Below are 19,820 nucleotides of genomic sequence, written 5' to 3'. Positions count from 1 at the left end.
CGAAGGCCCGCCTCAGAACGCGTGTGCGCAGCGGAGAAATTCTCCGCAAGGAGCGCGCGTGCGCGAAGACGTATCGGTGCGTTAGCGCCTCGAAGCGCGCCCCCTACCGCGGAGTCGGCGCGGAACAGTTACGCTCTGGGCCCGAAGGGCATTTATTGAGCGCCCACAGAATGCCCGCGCTGCACTGCGTGCCACCACTTCGGCTAGCGCGCGGGGAAGCCCCGTCTCCAAGGGCCCGGTCTTACGCACGCCCGCAGCCGCCCGGGCCCGGGTCTGAGCGCCGGATGACGTGGGCTCTGCGGGGAGAGGGGCGCGCGGCGGGCCGGTAGGGGGCGCGGCGGGCCGGACCGGGCGGGGCCGGGCGGAGCGGGGACCAGACCCAGCGACGCGCACCCTCCGCGGTCCGCAGATGGCGGCGCCGGGCGCGGGGCCCGGGCCGGGGCCGCCACCGGGGCTGGAGGCGGCCCTGCAGAAGCTGGCGCTGCGGCGGAAGAAGGTGCTGAGCGCCGAGGAGATGGAGCTGTTCGAGCTGGCGCAGGCGGCGGGCGGCGCCATGGACCCCGACGTGTTCAAGTGAGCGCCCGGCGGAGGCGGGGTCCCGGGGTAGTCGGGGTCCCCGGGGACTGCCGGACCGGGCGAGTAGGGCTCACTGCCGCAGCGTGTGTTCTCGCCAGGATCCTGGTGGACTTGCTGAAGCTAAACGTGGCGCCCCTCGCAGTCTTCCAGATGCTCAAGTCCATGTGCGCCGGGCAGAGGCTGGCGAGCGAGCCCCAGGACCCCGCGGCGGCACCCCTGCCCACGCCCGGCGTGCCTGAGACCCGAGGTCAGAGCCGGGCCCGGGCGGCGGGGAGGGGGACGGGGGCGGAAAGGGGGCAGCGCCTGGCACCGCGCGGGTTTGGCCCTGAGTGGCCAGGCCTTTCTGTTCCTCTTGTCCCAGGACAGGCTGGGCCCATCCAAGGTCTGGCCCCTTGGGCTCCCGTCCCTAGCTTCGACTTTGCTGCCACCTTTGAGGGTGCACTTCCAGATCGGGAGGACACAGGGTGGGAGACCCAGGCAGGCTAGACCTCGTCTGGGATTTTTGCGACCCCAGTTTCTCCCCACCTCTGCTCTCACGTTTTTATCCCACAAACATAGGAACAAGGCAGCTTTGGTTCCTGTCCTCATGGCCTGTGTAGCCTGTACGGAAGTCCTCAGGTAGCAGGACGGGCAGAGGCCTTCTTGCGTGCCCTTGTTGGCACCCCACCCGGCCCAGGTCCTGCCCAGGAATCTGGACAGCGAAGCTTCCATCCTTGGGCTGCGGGTGGGTGCAGCCTGGCAGCCCTGGCTGGCAGGGTACAGAGGCCCGAGGGGCCTCCTCAGTCTGGAGGGTCATGGCTGGGGGATGAGCAGGTGCTGGTGACCAGAGTGTCATGATGGAGCTCTAATCCGCTTCGGGTGTCACTTCTGCTCCCCATTCCAGAAACCCTCTGAAATGCAGCAGGACCTCCAGGCTGGCTCCTTAGCCAGAAACATCCTGAGAAGGGGCTGACGTTGGGGCGGAGGGCAGCTGGGCCCTGTGGGTGGGTGTGCCTGGGCCCTGGGCGCCCGTGCCCCCGTCCTGAGAGGCCCTGGGCACTGGAGTGCAGGCCTTCTCACTGATGCACGCTGTCTGCTCTCTTTGTGTCTCTCTCTGACCTCCAGCGGCCTCCTTTCTCTCTGCCGAGAACTGTACCCCCCCCGCAAGGCCCTCCTTTTCCTCGGCCCTGCAGCCTGCGGCCTCTCCAGTTCTGCTCCACGGCCCAGCTGCCTCGCACTCGCATCTTTCTCCGGGGCCCCCCGGTTCCCTCCGGTTCTCTTGCTGCCTGTTCTCTCCTTTTGCAGGTTGCGTTTATTGGTTTATCTCTGGGGGTTGGTACTCTCTCCTGTTTCCGTGGAAACTGCTGTGGCCCCCAGAAAGGCAGTGCAGCTTTGAGCTGCAAGGGCAGGACCCAGTGGGCCATCCCTGCCCCGCAGCTTAGGGACTGAGGGCGCGATTTCACAGCTCCGCTCATTAGAGACAAGTGTAGTGCTCACAGGACAGGCCCACACTCCGTCCCCAAAGGCTAACTCTGCTGGTGAGACTTGCGCTCTGTAGAGCTGCCCCCAGCCCAGAGGAGGACACCCAAGGGGCAGGGAAGGGACAGCGTGGTGTGCTGTGGAGAGCAAAGCCTGAGGTGTGACAGGCACCTGGGCCTCTTAGATGCCATCACCCCCCTGGACTGGCTGCCTGGAGGATCAGACCATGGGTCCCCTCAACTGCCTGGTTCCTGAGCTGGGGGTGCCTTCCAGGCACTGCCAGGCACGATGAGGCTGGTGTATTAGAGTGTGAAATCCCATGGGAGCTCTAGCTGCACCCTCCCACGTGCCCCTCCCTACATCACCCACCTTGCTGTTCCAGGTGTGCCTGGAGCTTGGACAGGGGGCCTGAGGAGCGTGGGGACTAAAGGAGAGAGATCCCCTCACTCGGGGGTTTTGCCACTCCCTCCCTTGCTCAGTGCCAGGCCTGCTCTCAGTGCTGAGGGCACAGTGGGGCTGCAAGGTGGACATGCTGTCTATCCAGTGGCTAGACATACTGACAGTGACGGGCGTCCAGTCTCGAAGGATAGCACCGGCCTTGCTGGAGCAGCAGGCGTTAAACAAGCTGGGGGCAGGGCCCTTGCACCAGCTGCAGAGTCCTGTGCGCTGCTGCAGCCCCTGGGAGGGGGCTGAGCTGGGGTGTGAGGGGAGGGAGGCAGAGGGTGCAGTCAAGGGTGTGTTGGGGTGCGGGGCTGGGAGCACCGCATAGAGGGATGGGAGGTGGGGAGGAAGCCCCGGGCCAGGGACTAGAGAGGCATGGGGCACTGGGCCCCACAGGGTCGTTTCCCCTTGAGTGCTCAGGCCATAGGTCCTGCTGGGCTGGGCGGCCACCAGCCAGGGTACAAGGGCACTGAGGCCCTGGGGAGATGCCCAGTGGAGGTAGACGGCAGATGAGGGGCCGTGCCAGGAGTACACTGAGGCCAGAGGCAGAGGCCACCAATGAGATAGATCTCTGAGGCTGCATGTCATAGCATCTGTCCACACAGATCTCTGGTCACCTGGTTAATGGCAGGATCTGGGTAGAGAAAATAAGGAGCATTGTCACAGAGTAAGCAGTGGGGAACCTTGGTGGTCTAGGCTGGTGGTGGGGGTTTGGGAACGTTGGAGCCAGCTGGCCTTAGGTTTCCCTCAGAATCGGAGTGAGGTTGACCCAGATCAAGGGCTGGAGCCCCACTCAAGGGCTTGGCTCTCTGGGTTCCTGTCCCCTGGCCATCCAGGTGCCCTGTGGGGCCTGTCAGGCTCACCATTTCTGTCCTGAGAGCTCAGGGGGGTCATGCTTGTCTTGTTAAGGACGCGGAGTTAGGTTCAGTTGTGTGCTGTTGAAGTTTAGGGAAACCACACATTCTAAAAAGATGTCCCCCCCGGAAAGCATAAGGTGGAGTCTGGTGTGCGGAGCCATGAGGAGAGGTACCCGAGCGTTGGCACCAGAAGGTAATGGACACCTCACGGATAACTTTTATACTGATTACCCACTAAAATGACATACTGGATGTTTGGGTTAATTGAAACATTTAAGTCAATTTCCTGTTTCTTTTACTTTTTAACATGGCTCTTGAAAAAGCTAAAGACCACGCAGGTGGCTTGCAGCCCGTCTCTGGCGGCAGCGCAGCTGCAGAGCACTCACGCCGAGCTTCTCCCCAACACAGCATCGGGCCGTGTGCCTGGAAGAGTCAGGCACGTCCATGTGGGGATCACCTCCCCAGAAGTGTGGGCTGAGTTAAAGGTTAAAGCGCACACGTGCAGTCCGTGTTGTGCATTGTTCTGTCTGTATCTGTTCTGGAAGCACCGATCAAGCCCCTGCTGTGTGCTCTGCACACCCCTGGCCGCCCGCTCATCCTGGCCACCAGACCCCGCCAGCTGGCCTTGCAGATAGCAGGGCTGTGGTGTATTCTTTCCCTCTCATTTCTCACCCACCCGTTCCCCCACCCCTCCGCACACAACATGCCTTCCGTGTTGGCTCACAGCCGGTCACTGACATTTGGCCTCGGCAGCCATCTGGCCTGTGATTCCACAAGGGGGTGCGCCCACCACCCAGGAGAAAGCGCTCTGGGGCTTTCTATAATTCTCGTTCCCGCCCAGCTCTGCGGCAGAGCTCTCAGGGTGGGTGATCAGGGGTCCCGGGGGCTACTCCAAAAGTCAACGGCAGAGTGGGTCCTACCGGGTCTGGGTGGTTCCCCAGCTTCAGGGGCCCCCCTGAGTCACAGGTGGCAATGGGCTGGTGAATTCGGGGCATTTGCTTCATTAGGGGGCATCCAACACTGAGTGGCCACAGCTGGTTTCAGGGGTAGGGGGGTAAACCAGACTGTTTTTAACAGACACCCTTGTCTGTCTTTGACCCTTAAAGAGGGCCCCACAGGAACCAGGCCTGGGAGCATGTCCCTACCACCCCCACCGCAGCTTGTGGTCACCCTTGGCTCAGCCCCAGCCCTCACTGCATTCCATCGGACCCTAATTACCGTCAGGAGGGAGCTGGAGCAGGCCTGACGAGCTCCCAGATGCCCCTTGCTGGGTCCACTGGGCCCTGCAAACCTTCTTGACCTCCACAGCCACGTGTGAAATGAGGCCTGAGTGGGTCTCCCCAAGAATGCCCAAAGCATGTGATTCCTTTAGGGTTCTAAGAATCACACTGAGCTGGATAAATGGGCTACTTTCATCCTTAGATGGTTTTCTTGACACCTTCTATGACTCAAAGTTACATGTTTCTTATTTCCAGGGTTTATCGGCCTCGTCAGATTTAAAGATGAACATTACTTGCTCTTTTCTAGTTTCCTGTCATCCTTGAGCGTCCAGAGGGGCCCTGGTCATTACACTGAGGGGGAGAGGAAACACACATGTGCAAGCCAAAGCAAAGCTGGCTTCAAAGTGAGGCCTGCAGCTGGGACCTGCCCTGCTGCTTGCGGTGGAGCTACGCCTGAGCTGTGCTTTGGGAGCACCCGGCACCCAGGGCTAGGCCATGGGCTCCACGGACCTGATTTGGCCCGGCTCAGCCTTGGTGGAGAGGAGGAAGCATGGCCTGAGCAGGGCACTGGCACATTGGGAGACCCTGCAGGGTGGTGGGGCCCATGCACTCACAGGACCAGTCAGTGGGGACCAGAAGATTAGCATTTGTACCAGAGATGAGGGGTGATGTTTCTCTTTGCTTCTGTCTCTGGGAGTCACTGGGACAGGGTTGGCCCGGCTTCACCCTACCACACGCTCCTGTCTACTCCGCCCGGCACTGGCAAACCCGTTACTACTACACTTTTGTCAAATCGAGTACACACGGGTTCTCGAGGGGGAAGCAACGCCAGGGAAACCCAAGCTGTCAGGGTTCCAAGCTGATGCCACTGCAACCCACCACCACCCCCCCACACCCCGTGCCAGGCAGCACAGACCTCCTGCTCTCTGAGGAAGAACTTTCCCAGAAAGTGTCTTGAGAAGGGCCATCCTATCCCTGCAGGAGTCCTGGGGAGAAGCTAGGTGTGAGGATTAGAGCACGGACTTGAGTCTCAAATGCAGGTCCCTCCCCTTGCCCAAGGTGACAGCCCATGAGCAGAAACGACTTAACAAGCCCCTAGGAAACTGTCATGTCTTCTGTCCAAGAGCCCCCGGTTCCCCACTGCAGGCTGTTGGACTAAACCGGGATGGAGGCTGGGGGTCAGAGCTGCAGGCTGGAGGAGAGCCCAGGCTGAGGCAGGCCCAGTGGGGAGGGACTGTGGCCCAGGCACGCTTGTCCCCCGGGGTCCTCTCTGTTGCTGATGCCACAGGCACTGGCCCAGGCATGACTGCAGACCTTCCTGGCTGTCGGCACAAGACAGACTAAAGCTGGCAGGTTACCAGTGGGGGAGTGGCCGGAGCTGTGCTCTGCACCTGAGCGTGACCGCCCCATGGACAGGGCGCGTCCTCAGCAGGAGCCCAGTCATAGGACCCGGTGAACCTGAATAGTTGTAGAACACTGAGGGGAGAGGGAGGAAAATGTATGAGGAAGAGCTTCCAAGATCCAAATCCAGAAGCCTGACTAACATGCTTCCTGCGTCACCAGTCTGACAGGGAGGGCAGTTGCTGGGGGTCGACACGCCAAGCTGCCCCAGCACTGCTCTCGGGACACAGACAATAGGTGTTGCGAGGTGGCCTCTGCCAGGTTACTAATGCCTGTGTTCTGTGTCTGCTCAGGGAGAAACAAAGGCAGCGGTGCCCTTGGCGGAGGCCCGGCACTGCCAGAGCGCGGCGTCCGGGAAGGATCCAGCCAGAGGATGCCCCGCCAGCCCAGCGCCACCAGGCTGCCCAAGGGGGGCGGGCCGGGGAAGAGCCCCACGCGGAGCAACACCTGAGCAAGAGGATTCGCATGGGCCCACCGCGGGCTGCCAGCCTCTCAGACAGGCTGCTCCTCCCGTTGGTAATAAACCTCTTTGAAAACCTGAGGGTCTGTTCAAGATGTCTTCTGTTACCTTTTGAATATATTAAGGCACAGAGATTTATAATTAGATCTGTGTGCTGGTCCTCGTCACGCTTCAGCTGAACCAACCAAGTGACTTCAACCAGTGACCCCACCTCCCAGACCTCATTTTTGAGCCTGTGAGAAAACGTGCATATTACCAGGTCTTCTGCGTTTTCACTGAGGCCCTCCCTGGGCGCTCAGGTGCAGCAGGGGTTTGAGGACAGAAGGGCCGTGACCTAGAACTTTTAACCCTCTGTGGGTCATGCATGCCACAGAGAATCCAGTAAAACCCTTTCCCCCAAAATGTCTTGACCTTCCACATTTGACCCAGTTTTACAGGTTTACATGGACCTCAGGTTTTCAAACTCCAATTCTAAGCTTTTACACCTTAGTCCACTTGTCCCATCAATAAAGAAGCCTGAAAAATGGCAAATTCAATTGAAAAACCTAACTCAGTTTTCCTAGAATTATTTGTTTTTAAACCTTGGATTGGAAACACTGACTTTTTGCCCTTGGGTCACGTCACATAAGCAGAGGCTCCTCACAGATGTAGGTCCACCCACCCCAGCAGCGCAGCCCAAGCAGCTGGACAGCCGTCCACATGGCCCAGCAGAGGGGTCCTCCCTGCTCCTGTGGACAGATGAGCATGTTCCAGGTGAGCACAACAGAGGTTTAATTCAGAAACTGTAGATAAACATCTGTAACATGACAGTTGGCGGGGTACAGGGGGCCACTAGCCCGCTCCCTCCCGTTCAGTACTCTTCCCCTTCCTCGGCCTCCGCTTCCACCGAGTCCACGCCCACCTCTTCGTAATCTTTCTCCAGTGCTGCCAGGTCCTCCCGGGCCTCCGAGAACTCGCCCTCCTCCATGCCCTCCCCCACGTACCAGTGCACGAAGGCGCGCTTGGCATACATGAGGTCGAATTTGTGGTCCAGGCGGGCCCAGGCCTCGGCGATGGCCGTGGTGTTGCTCAGCATGCACACGGCCCGCTGCACCTTGGCCAGGTCTCCCCCTGGGACCACTGTGGGGGGCTGGTAGTTGATGCCCACCTGCCAAAGGAGAGAAAGCACTGCGTGAAGCTTCCGTCAATCCAGGAATGGTGGCTGCGTTCGTGGAATCAGAAGGCATGGAGGTGCTCGCTGGTGACCTGGGGAGGCTGGGGCCACCCTGTACTCTAGGCCCAGCTGTGTGCCAAGCAAGGTGCCAGGAAAGCAGGATTCTGGTTTCCAGACAAGGAAAACGGAAAGAGGAACCCCAGAGCCTGCCACCCTGGCTCACACCCAAGCTGCTGGAGAGGCTGTGTCCCAGCAACTGTGACACGTGATAGGTACACAGGTGATAGGACTATCTTCCCTCTAAGAAGAGACACTGCTTGGGATTCTTCATATGTTATTTTCTCCAGAGGGTTCAACAAGATGAGGATTAATGTCTGTAGCTGAGCCTTTTCCACCCAGGCAGATTCAGAGAACACAACTGTGGCAGAATCACGAGGGCAGGTCACACCCTCTGCTTTCCCACCAAACAGTGTACACATAGCAGAGTGACAAGCACACTGTCAGAGGTCCCTGACGCTGTGACCACTGCCATGGACGCGGCCCACGTGAGCGCTAAGTAAGAGGGAGGGATCGAGATCCCAGCACTGGGACCAAGGGAGAGGCAGTCCAAGCTTCAGACCAGGGATCACGTGACCAGAGGTTTCGGCAGGAGATACAGGGTCTGTCAAGGGGGCTACGGCACACGTTCTAGGCTGCTGGGCCACAGGGGCTCTGTCACAGATACTCAACCCTGTCTTTGCAGCACAAGAGCTGCCACAGCAATGAGCCAATAAGCGGGGACGGCTGTGCGCACATGAAACCATTCACAAAACCAGGTGATGGGTCGGCCATCTGTGCTGAGCCCTGGACCAGAGGAAGAAACCCAGACTCCTAGGTAAGAACCCACCGCAGCAGCGGGGGTCTGAGCCAGGGGAGGCCCTAAGAGCAAGGTTCAGGGAAGCACAGTTCCGTTCCCAGAGGGAAGGCTGGGAATCAAGTAAGGTGCAAGGTTTCTGTTCTGTGTCCAGTGGAAGGTCGGAGCAAGCTGGGTCTGAGGACAACCCAGGACACACTGTATAGGCTCCCCAATCTCCACTTCTCCACAGAAGTATTCATGACAGTGCTGTAAACCAAACGTTCCATACGACACTTAAATTGGATGTAATTTTTACATGCCGATAGAATCAAGTGGAATTCAGAGACAACAGTCAGTTTACAGTAATGCCCCAAGTTCAAATATCCCCATAAATTACCAAAACGCCCAGAAAATTCCTACATTTCTATTCTAAGAAAAATTACTATAAGAAAAAACATCTTATTTCTAAATCAACCTATGTTTTCCACCCAAGAACTCCTCCAGATAATTTCTGTAAAAAATACGCTCACAGAGCTGTATCATGTGATGACTCAGGAAGGAAGTTCTAGAGACACCAGTGAAGGAATGAGAACTGTCCCCCAGCTCACTAATCCATGACCCAGCCCGGCTTCCCTGGAACAGGGTACCCTCCACAAAGGAGCAGCACCCCATCCCAGGATCTGCCACGGGCGGAATGTGAACACGCGCTACCGCCCAGCCTACCTTGAACCCAGTCGGGCACCAGTCCACAAACTGGATGGTGCGCTTGGTCTTGATGGTGGCGATGGCCGCATTGACGTCTTTGGGGACCACGTCCCCCCTGTACAGCATGCAGCAGGCCATGTACTTGCCGTGGCGAGGGTCACACTTGACCATCTGGTTGGCCGGCTCGAAGCAGGCGTTGGTGATCTCGGCCACGGACAGCTGCTCATGGTAGGCCTTCTCGGCCGAGATGACCGGGGCGTATGTGGCCAGGGGGAAGTGGATGCGGGGGTAGGGCACCAGGTTGGTCTGGAACTCCGTCAGGTCCACGTTGAGGGCGCCGTCAAAGCGCAGGGAGGCCGTGATGGAGGACACGATCTGCCCGATCAGACGGTTAAGGTTGGTGTACGTGGGCCGCTCGATGTCCAGGTTGCGCCGACAGATGTCATAGATGGCCTCGTTGTCCACCATGAAGGCACAGTCCGAGTGCTCCAGGGTCGTGTGCGTGGTCAGGATGGAGTTGTAGGGCTCCACCACGGCCGTGGACACCTGGGGGGCCGGGTAGATGGCGAACTCCAGCTTGGACTTCTTGCCGTAGTCCACAGAGAGCCGCTCCATGAGCAGAGACGCAAAGCCCGAGCCGGTGCCACCCCCGAAGCTGTGGAAGATGAGGAAGCCCTGCAGGCCCGTGCACAGGTCCGCCTGCGGGAGAGCAGAGGCCGTGAGGCCACGTCCGCACGAGCCGTGCCACCGCCCCCATGGGCCCCAAAGGGCCCCGGTCACGGCACACTCTTCCTCTGCAGGTTCACTATACGGGTTCAACCCATCCACAGGGAACAGGCATCACACTTAGCAGTTACAGACGTGGACGCACTGTGGCCACACCGGAAAGGAAGACCCTGCACTCATGGTTCTGCTGGGTTTTGCCAAAGTGATGTCCCGGGGAGATCCCAGGCCTCCCCTTCTGTCCAGGAGGCCTTCCCAGGGCCCTTCTCACCAGTTTGCGGATCCGGTCCAGGACCAGATCGACGATCTCCTTGCCGATGGTGTAATGGCCTCTGGCGTAGTTATTGGCCGCGTCCTCCTTCCCGGTGATCAGCTGCTCCGGGTGGAAGAGCTGCCTGTAGGTCCCCGTGCGCACTTCATCTGCAGAGAGGACAGTGTGTCCGAGACTCTAAGGACGGTCGCTGACTCACCGGGATGGCCAGGTCCGGGGAAACCTTCAATTCTACAGGCACGTGCTGCGCCTCACAGGCCAGCAGCATCAGCGTCTCACAGAAAAGGTCTCCGTGTGATACACGTGCCTTATCTGCTGTTTATGGCTCCGGGAAGGTCCAGTCAACCCGGGGAACAAATGCCAGTGTGGCCAGTTCCCAAAGGCGGGGGAGTGCTCACACCGCACAGGCGGTTCTGCGCGTGCATGTTTCGTTCACACCCACAGCTACACCCGGGGTGTTGCTGAAATGGCCCTGACATACTAGACATCAGCGTGACTTTTGCTGGGCGCCCTCTGTGGCCTGGGTCTCACGGGCTCTAGGGTGACATTCTCCTGGGTTGTCTCCTGGGTGGCCGCCACTGAAAGGTGCTCTCTCCTGGCAGCTCCCCTTGGAAACTACCTCGGGCTTCTGACCTGGAGGAACCCAGCAAAGGTTCTGTGCTTCCCCTTCTAAGTCTCAGGGTACCTACCGACCACGGTGGGCTCCAGGTCCACGAACACGGCTCTGGGCACATGCTTGCCAGCCCCGGTCTCACTGAAGAACGTGTTGAATGAGTCATCCCCACCGCCGATGGTTTTGTCGCTTGGCATCTGGCCGTCGGGCTGAATTCCATGTTCAAGGCAGTACAGCTCCCAGCAGGCATTGCCGATCTGGACCCCCGCCTGCCCCACGTGGATAGAGATGCACTCGCGCTGGGAACCAGAACATACATGTGAGGCCCCCCAGCTTCAAGGCAGTTGTCACAATGTGGCACGCAAATGAGACCCAACGTCTTAAATTAATATCTCTAAAATCTTTTGGTTTCTTAAGGTCTTATCAGACATTATTGTCCCATGAGCTTCCAATGATCATTTTATGTCTGAGCATGGATGGAGACACACTTGAACTGTGAATAGGAATACAGCCATTATAAACATCTTCCCAGTGAGACTTCCCTGGTGGCGCAGCAGTTAAGACTCCACACTCCCAATGCATGGGGCCTGGGTTTGATCCCTGGCCAGGGAACTAGAACCCACATGCATGCCACAACTAAGAGTTTGCATACCACACCTAAGAAGCCCGCCTGCCACAACTAAGGAGCCGGCGAGACGCCACTAAGGAGCCTGCCTGCCACAACTAAGACCCAGCACAACCAAATAAATAAATAAATAAATAAAACATCTTCCCAGCAATCAATAAAAAGTGTTAAAAATTTATACAAAATAAGCAGTCAAGCCATTTTATTTCCACCTAAGGCTGTATTTACCAACCTGATACAAGCAATGGCTTAGAAAAAAAACATGAAGTAACACTTTTCAGTCATTAGACAACAGGCAGCAGAAGACAGTAAGTGATTCCTTAGAGCATGGAAACAAGGCAAGCCCTACAGATGCCCCAGAAGGCTGCTGGGGAGTGCCCAGGCTGCAGCCGAGAGAGGAGAAACCCAGGGATCTCCCTGAGTTGAGCAGAGAGAATCCTGTGTTGAGAGAGATCGAGGCAGCTAGAAAGCCTGGTGCTGGCTTTCTATCTGGAGGAGAGACAGCTGCATGGAGAGAGCTCAGGGAGATCAGCAGGGGGGCCCCGAGTCCTCACTGTGGGCTGCTCAGCACAGGTGGGGAGGGACCCCTGAGCTCACACCTGCCATGGCAGAAAGACATCCTAACTCACAGAGCACTAGGTGGAGTCCTCAGTAGTGGGGTCAAGTGAGGCCAACCCTAAAGGCTGGTCTGAACCCACTTAAGAAAGCTGAAAAGCAAGCCTCAAAAGGATCAAATTGTTCCCAGGTATACAAATAGCATCCCCCAAAAAGCCTAGAAACAGTTGAAAGAACACCCAATAATGTAAAATTCATGTCTGGTATCCAATCTAAACTTACCATATACACCAGAAAATTAAAAAATAAAACCTAGAAAAGTCAGAAACTATTACCATATGAAGAGAAAAAGCAATCAATAAAAACAGACCCAGAAATGACAGATAATAGAATTAGTAAACAAGGACATTAAAATAACTATTATATATCTACATGCTCAGGAAAGTACAGGAAAAAATGAACATGATAAGGAGAGACATGTTTGATATAAAAAAGACCTAACTCAAATTGCTAATGTCTTTTTTTATCAATGTCTGAAATGAAAAACACGCTGGATGAGATTAACAACAGATTATAAATAGTTTGTAGTAACTATAAATGAAAAGTGTACTTTAAAAATTGTATAAAAGGGCTTCCCTGGCGGCACAGTGGTTAAGAATCTGCCCGCCAATGCAGGGGACACGGGTTTGAGCCCTGGTCCAGGAAGATCCCACATGCCGCGGAGCAACTAAGCCCGCGTGCCACAACCACTGAGCCAGCGCTCTAGAGCCCGCGAGCCACAACTACTGAGCCCATGTGCCTAGAGCCCATGCTCCGCAACAAGAGAAGCCACGACAATGAGAAGCCCACGCACCGCAACGAAGAGTAGCCCCGGCTCACCCCAATGAGAGAAAGCCCGTGCACAGCAATGAAGACCCAACACAGCCATAAATAAATCAATAAATAAATTTATTTTTAAAAAATTGTATAAAAAATAAAAAACAAAACCCCCCCAGCAGATTATATACTAAGAAGATTTGAGAATGATGAAAAAGTTCTGGAAATAGTGCTGATGGTTATACAACATGTAAATGTACTTAATGCTACTGAATTATACACTTAAAAATGGTTAAAATGGTAAGTTTGTCATGTGTAGTTTACCACATACAAAAAAGGAGATACTCAGCAATAAAAATGAACTGTGTTGCAACAACATGGGTGAATCTCAAAATAATTATAGTGAGTGAAAGAATCCAAGCAACAACAAATTAACTCAATGATCCCATTCATACAAAATCCTAGAAAATACAGAAATGTGGATTAGTGGGGGAGATAAAGGGGGTGAGGCAGAAGGGAGGATTTACAAAGGGGTACCAGGTAACTTTGGGGGGTGATGGATATGTTCATTATCTTGATTGAGGTGATGATTTCATGGATAATCAAGATGTTAATAAATATTAAACCTTGTCAAATTATACACTTTCAGTGAATACTTTATGTCAAGTATACCTCAACAGAACTAAAATAAAAGGCAAAATGAAGACTTTTTCAGGCATTCAAAAGCTGAGAGAATTAATCATTAGCTGAGAGTAGTAGTCACCACTACAAAAAAAAATGTTAAAGGAATCTCTCCAGGAAGAAGGAAAATCATACTAGATGGAAAATTGCTGCAAAATTGGACTGAAGAATGACAAAACTGCTAAATATGTGGGCAAATATAAAAGACTTTATACCATATTTTAAAAATATAATTGAGCCCAGCACTTACTTCTGGATGACCACTTCTGCAAATTGGTGCACACAGACTTTTTACCTGATCTGATGACCAAATTAATGGAAAATGATGCATGATCTAGAGAATGATCTAGGGAATTTTTACATTGCAAATAAACAAGGATATTCTTACCGGAAAAACGAAAGTCTGCTGAGACTCTTGGTGACTGACACTATATTCTATCTGCACACTGAAACAACACACTAATCAAAGAGAAGAAGAAAAATTACTAGAGATTTGATCTCCTTTATAGCTTCTAATAATAAAATACACTGTATGGGGCTTCCCTGGTGGCGCAGTGGTTGAGAATCTGCCTGCTAATGCAGGGGACACGGGTTCGAGCCCTGGTCTGGGAAGATCCCACATGCCGCGGAGCAACTAGGCCTGTGAGCCACAACTACTGAGCCTGCGCATCTGGAGCCTGTGCTCCACAACAAGAGAGGCCACGATAGTGAGAGGCCCGCGCACCACAATGAAGAGTGGCCCCCGCTTGCCGCAACTAGAGACAGCCCTGGCACAGAAACGAAGACCCAACACAGCAATCAATCAATCAATAAATAAATCTTTAAAAAAAAAATACACTGTATGATTAGTGAACCTGTCAGTTGTAATGGGAAGAATATGTAACAAGTAACTGTGTCACTCATTTGTGATTTTTATCTTTAATAAATTCAGCCATGTGTAGTGTGATAAGATTAACTCTTTACACGTTTAAGGTAATGTTATAAAGTTAAAAACTGAAAAAAAAATAATTGAATGTTAAAGCAAAAATAAAGATTTATTATTGTGGGGTTTACAACTCATATAGAAGTAACATACAACAAACAACAGCATAGGACTTCCCTCGTGGTGCAGTGGTTAAGAATCCGCCTGCCAATGTGGGAACACAGGTTCAAGCCCCGGTCCGGGAAGATCCCACATGCCGCAGAGCAACTAAGCCCGTGCGCCACAACTACTGAGCCTGCGCTCCAGAGCCCGTGAGCCACAACTACGGAGCCCGCATGCCACAACTACTGAAACCATGCACCTAAAGCCCATGCTCCGCAACAAGAGAAGCCACCGCAATGAGAAGCCGCGCACCGCAATGAAGAGTAGCCCCTGCTCACTGCAACTAGAGAAAGCTTGCGAGCAGCAACGAAGACCCAATGCAGCCAAAAATAAATGAATAAATAAAATTTTACAAAAAAAAAAAAAAGTTACTTGAGAATCAGCTAGTACAAGAAGAACACTCTGACCCTTTGCTCCCCTGAAAGCAGGAAACAAAGCTCCCATCGGGAGGCATCCTCCCTATGCCAGGAGAAAGGAGGGCAACATGATCCCTGGAGATAGGGAATTTAAGGCTGAGAAAGCTGCATAAACAAACTTTGTTACTTCTTCATTAACTTGCTAGCCCAAGCAAAAACCCCTTTCTTTCCTCAAATCTTCATAAATTACTGATTCTTTGTCTAAAAAGGTATATAAACAGCCTGCTTTGGTCAATTCTTAGATCCTATACTTATAGGACTTCCATATGTACAAAATTAAATTTGTTTTTCTCATGTTAATCTGTCAATCAGATTATTAGACCAACGAGAAGAACCCGGAAGAGAAAAATTTTTCCTCCCCTGCAAACTCTTCCAGGTAATGGAAGAGAAAGGAACACTTCCCAACTCATTCCCTGAGGCCAGCATTACCCTGATACAAAAACCAAAGACACTGGACTTCCCTGGTGGCAAAGTGGTTAAGAATCTGCCTACCAATGTAGGGGACACGGGTTCGAGCCCTGGTCTGGGAAGATCCCACATGCCTCAGAGCAACTAAGCCCATGAGCCACAACTACTGAGCCCCCATGCTACAACTACTGAAGCCTGCGCACCTAGAGCCCGTGCTCCACAAGAGAAGCCACCGCAATGAGAAGCCCGTGCACCACAACAAAGAGTAGGCCCCACTCGCCGCTTCTAGAGAAAGTCCGTGCACAGCAAGACCCAACGCAGTCATAAATAAATAAATAAATAAATACAAATAAATAAAAAAAAACAACAAAGATATTCAGTAAGCAAACTACAGACCAATATCCCTCACGAACTTAGACACAAAAGTTTGTTCAAAAATTTCAAATTCAATGACCTAAGCTTCCACCTTAAGAAACTAGAAAAAGAGCAAATATCCAAATTATGCAGAAAAAAAACAAATAATAACTAGCAGAAATAAACTAAACAGAAAACAGGAAAATAAAAAGAGAGAAAAGTCAATGAAACCAAAACCTGGTTCTTTGAGCTGAACAATCAAATTGATAAGCCCCTGGCCAAACTGACCCAGAAAAAGAGAAGACACAAATTACCAGTATCAGGAACAAAAAAGAGACTATAACTACTAGGATATTAAAGGGATAAAGGAATATTATGAATTCAACAAGACAGATGAAATGGGCAAACTCCTTACACACACTACTGAAGCTCACTCAAAAGGAGATAACTTGGGGAATTCCCTGGTGGTCCAGAGGTTAGGACTCAGCACTTCCACTGCAGGGGGCATGGGTTCAGTCCCTGGTTGGGGAACTAAGATCTCTCAAGCTAAGATCCCGCAAGCCATGTGGGGTGCGGTCAAGGAAAAAAAAGGAGATAACCTGAATGAAGAGAAAATAGGCCATCAAAATGGCCACATCATGAAACAGATAATTCTAAACATGGGTATTATCTTCTCACCATACAATTACGATCACATCCTAGATTTATAATCTCCTAGCCCTTAAGAGAGATGGTCTGGAAGCCTAGAAATTCAGCTTCTAGTCTTATCCTTGAAAGACAAGGGGCCAAATCTCTTGTGGAGCACGGGCTCTAGCTGATAGTCTAATTCTGATTCCAACCAAACTGCAATAGTGAGCCAGAAAAGATTTACCCTTTGAGGCTGGGCAGATTCTCCAGAAGGTACTCAACTTTGTGATGAGGCTCTAGGATGCATAAAGTAGGATTTAAAACAAAATTTCTACTGCTGGAATTCCCATTAAATTCATCTTGAGACACAAACCGTTCTAATACAGAGGGAAGGCATCTGTAATAGACAACATTTTCTCAGAGATCAGTGTAATTTCTTTTAGGTTATCTTCACACCAACTCATCACCACCTCCCCCTCACTAGACGTTTCCTAATTTAGTTGGTTAAACTAAGTACTGTGAACTTAGGCATTTCAACTTGAGAAGACCCTGTTATACCAACAAACAACGGCTGAATAGCTCTTCTAAAAGTATTAACCATGGTATTTTTCTTATTTAAGACAAAGGCTTTGCTAAAAATAACAGCTCCTAAAAAATGATGAAATGCACAGATTTCTTCTAATCCTGAAGCTTCCTTTTATCTGTCAGGTAATAGCAGATACCTTTTCTTTATACTTGTAATAAATCACCTCCACAAAAAAAAAAATTTGAGCAGCTTGATGTCATGCTGTTCAATAACCAATAAGAGAAGCCTCAAAACCAACTTTTGCAAAGGGAGAATGCAGATGTTAGTGTGAGTTATTATCTAGTTATTATCTAGTACTCTTCATAGAGTTTGGAAGCTACCACAGTGATGAGAAGAGAACACAGAGGCTGGGATGACATCAGCCTCAGTTAACTGGGAACAAGCAAGACGTGAACCAGGTCAGGTAAAGCCCTGTCAGGGGTCATTCCAGCCTCTCTCCACATAAAGGTGACTGGTTTTAGACGTGCACAATGACAGAGGTGTTGGTTGAGTTCCATTGGTGTGCAAACTATTAATGTAATTAATTCAACAATTAACTAGATCCCTATGACTTGAGGACAAAAAAATGGACAAATTAAAGGCAGAAGCCTACCCTGCTGTGGGAAAACAGGAATTCTCATATATGTGTTGCTGATGGAAGGGAATCTGAAACTATCTACCATTCACTTGTGGTATCCAATATACACCTACACCAGTGAGAAACTGTGCAGGCATAGATTCCTCATTGCAACTCCATGCATAAAAGACTGGAAAACATCCACACGTCCAGCGACTCAGACAGGCTGAAGACGTGGAACATCACCCTGGAATACTACATGGCAGTAAACAAGGACACAGGTCTTTGCACGCTGGCACGGAGGGAGCCGGACTGTTTGCACAATGAAAAAACAAGGCACGAGAAAGGGGGGATATAAGCCTACCTATTCCTGTTTGCTTAGTTTTGCTTTAAAAAAAGGGGGGGGGGGAGGGGGAATTCCCTGGCAGTCCAGTGGTTAAGACTCTGAGCTCTCAATGCAGGGGACACAGGTTCGATCCCTGGTGGGGGAACCAGGATGCTGCATGCCACGTGGAGCGGCCAAACAACTCACAACCCTATCTAATGGAGGAAGCAATTTTTTCAGCATATACAGTCTTCTATCACTCTTATTTAAAGGCCTATTTCTGTAAGTGCCCTCATGAGCTCACAGCACAGCTGAGACAAATGAGAGAGCTCAAGAGCAACCCTTGACTGTTGCCTCGAGAAGGAAGAGTCCGGAAGAGCGAGGGCAGGGGCTGCTTACTGCATCTGTGGAGTGAGCCCCGCGCCTGCCCCTGACATGCACACTCCGGACACTACCCCGCCACCTGGGCCCGTCCCCCAAGGCCCCACTACCGGTCCAGGCCCATCCCCCAAGGCCCCACTGCTGGTCCAGGCCCGTCCCCCAAGGTCCACCGCCTGTCCAGGCCCATCCCCCACGGTCCCGCCGCCCGTCCTGGCCCGTCCCCCAGGTCCCGCCGCTCCGTACCATGGTGGTCACCACCTGGCCTCACTACGATCCAACTTCCTCTCAGTCTGACGCCACGCGCCCAACTGCCGACCCGCCGCACCACACGCAGTGTCCTGATTGGCTCGCCAGCCACGCAACTGCCATTGGCTCCGAGCACTTTGGGGGCGGACCCCAGGCCAGGACCCCAATGGCGATTGGCCGTTTCCTGAACGGGCGAACTCGCTTTTGATTGGTCATCACTTTGGGCGGGAAATGGCGACCGAAAGGTCTCGTGCTGCGTTGGCTGGAAGCTGCGGGCTGATCCCTGGTCGCTGGGGGCTGACGCCTGGTCGCTGCGGGTGAGGGAGGCTCCATAGTTTGTCTGTAAAATGCGGTCTTCCTGCAGAGCTGCGCGGGGTGTGAGAAGGGACAGGGCTGGTAACTGAAAGGGCTTTGCGGACTTGGCAGATACCTGGAAAGACTATTCGGTTAGCAGCCTGTTACTGGTGCAGACGTCAGTACCCCCGACTTGCGCCAGAGCATGTTGTGCCAACCACGTGATAGACTCCCAGAAGGAGGTGCTGTGAAGCTGAGGAGGGTAGTTCCGCCTTCAGGAAATGGGACTTATGCGTGGGTCTCAAAGTATCGCGAGTTTTATAAGCAGCCAAGCAGGGTGGGTGGGCAAGGCAGGCGGGGGACAGGGAGGTCCGAAAATTGCAGTGAAGAAGGTGGCTGACCGCAGCCAGACCGGGGGGCCTGGCTTTTGTGGAGTGGGGAGCCAGCTGGCAGCAGAGGCGGGTTGGCTTGGCCATTTTTAGGGGGAGGATGGGGCAGGAGACTCCACAGGTGGTTATTGCAGGAGGCCAGAGAACTACCCACCCACAGACCTTGGCGTAAGGACACAGAAATTCCCAGGTTCCCGGAAGGGGGACTGATATCCTCAGTTCACCACCTTCCCAAGATCCCCCCACTCCTGCTTCTGGTCCATGGGAGAATCTGTGTTTACACCACATAGAAGAGCCCCTTCTTGGCTCTTCTAAGCACAACCTGAATGAGCTGGAATCTTCGTGGAGAAGGGAGGACCAAAAAGGGGTTAAATAAAGAGAATATAAATAAATACAAATTATTTATAATAATTTATAGACATACATTATATACTAATTTAAAGTAAACAAATTTAAAAACGTAGATGCAAAATGCAGGTTTCTTACCCTGCCTACCACTGCTAGGTCAACAGAGGCCTGGGGTAATGTTCATAGTAGCAGATCAAACGGTCTGGGTTTGAGCAACACACACCACCACCATGGATTCAGTGGGACTAACTTCAGCTCCACTCCTCCCTTGCTCTGGCAGATTTCAGAGAGTGCTATCTGGGGGTTAGAAGGGTTGGGCAGCTAGCTAGGGAAAAACCAGAAGCCCTCCTCTTCCCAGGGGGGTCCAACAGGATCGGTGCAAGGAACCAGGGCCAGCCTTGGGCAGAGGGGCTGAC

At 52.9% G+C, this 19,820-nt stretch overlaps 2 protein-coding genes across 3 annotated transcripts; one reads left to right on the top strand and one right to left on the bottom strand.

Moving 5' to 3' along the window:
- Nucleotides 1–60: 60 nt before the first annotated feature.
- On the top strand, nucleotides 61–6,494 carry LOC132348247 (mitotic-spindle organizing protein 2). Of its 2 annotated transcripts, XM_059895695.1 has the most exons (4): nucleotides 61–573; nucleotides 675–823; nucleotides 1,681–1,860; nucleotides 6,247–6,494. In XM_059895695.1, the coding sequence occupies exons 1-4, from the start codon at nucleotides 410–412 to the stop codon at nucleotides 6,402–6,404; spliced, it is 651 nt and encodes a 216-aa protein (XP_059751678.1). In that variant the 5' UTR covers nucleotides 61–409; the 3' UTR covers nucleotides 6,405–6,494. The 2 variants fall into 2 exon arrangements, with proteins under 2 accessions (XP_059751678.1, XP_059751677.1); XM_059895694.1 differs by lacking the exon at nucleotides 1,681–1,860 and having other exon boundaries at nucleotides 360–573.
- A 769-nt stretch (nucleotides 6,495–7,263) lies between these two features.
- On the bottom strand, nucleotides 7,264–10,963 carry LOC132348246 (tubulin alpha-8 chain). The gene is made up of 4 exons (XM_059895693.1): nucleotides 10,850–10,963; nucleotides 10,101–10,163; nucleotides 9,125–9,805; nucleotides 7,264–7,560 (listed from the first exon to the last, which is right to left on the bottom strand). The coding sequence occupies exons 1-4, from the start codon at nucleotides 10,961–10,963 to the stop codon at nucleotides 7,264–7,266; spliced, it is 1,155 nt and encodes a 384-aa protein (XP_059751676.1).
- Between the last annotated feature and the right edge of the window lie 8,857 nt (nucleotides 10,964–19,820).

The sequence above is a fragment of the Balaenoptera ricei genome, chromosome 14 (genome assembly GCF_028023285.1).
Source record: "Balaenoptera ricei isolate mBalRic1 chromosome 14, mBalRic1.hap2, whole genome shotgun sequence".
Classification (NCBI taxonomy): Eukaryota; Metazoa; Chordata; class Mammalia; order Artiodactyla; family Balaenopteridae; genus Balaenoptera; species Balaenoptera ricei.
Note: the sequence above shows the minus strand (reverse complement) of the source record. Positions and strands in the feature narration are given on the sequence as shown.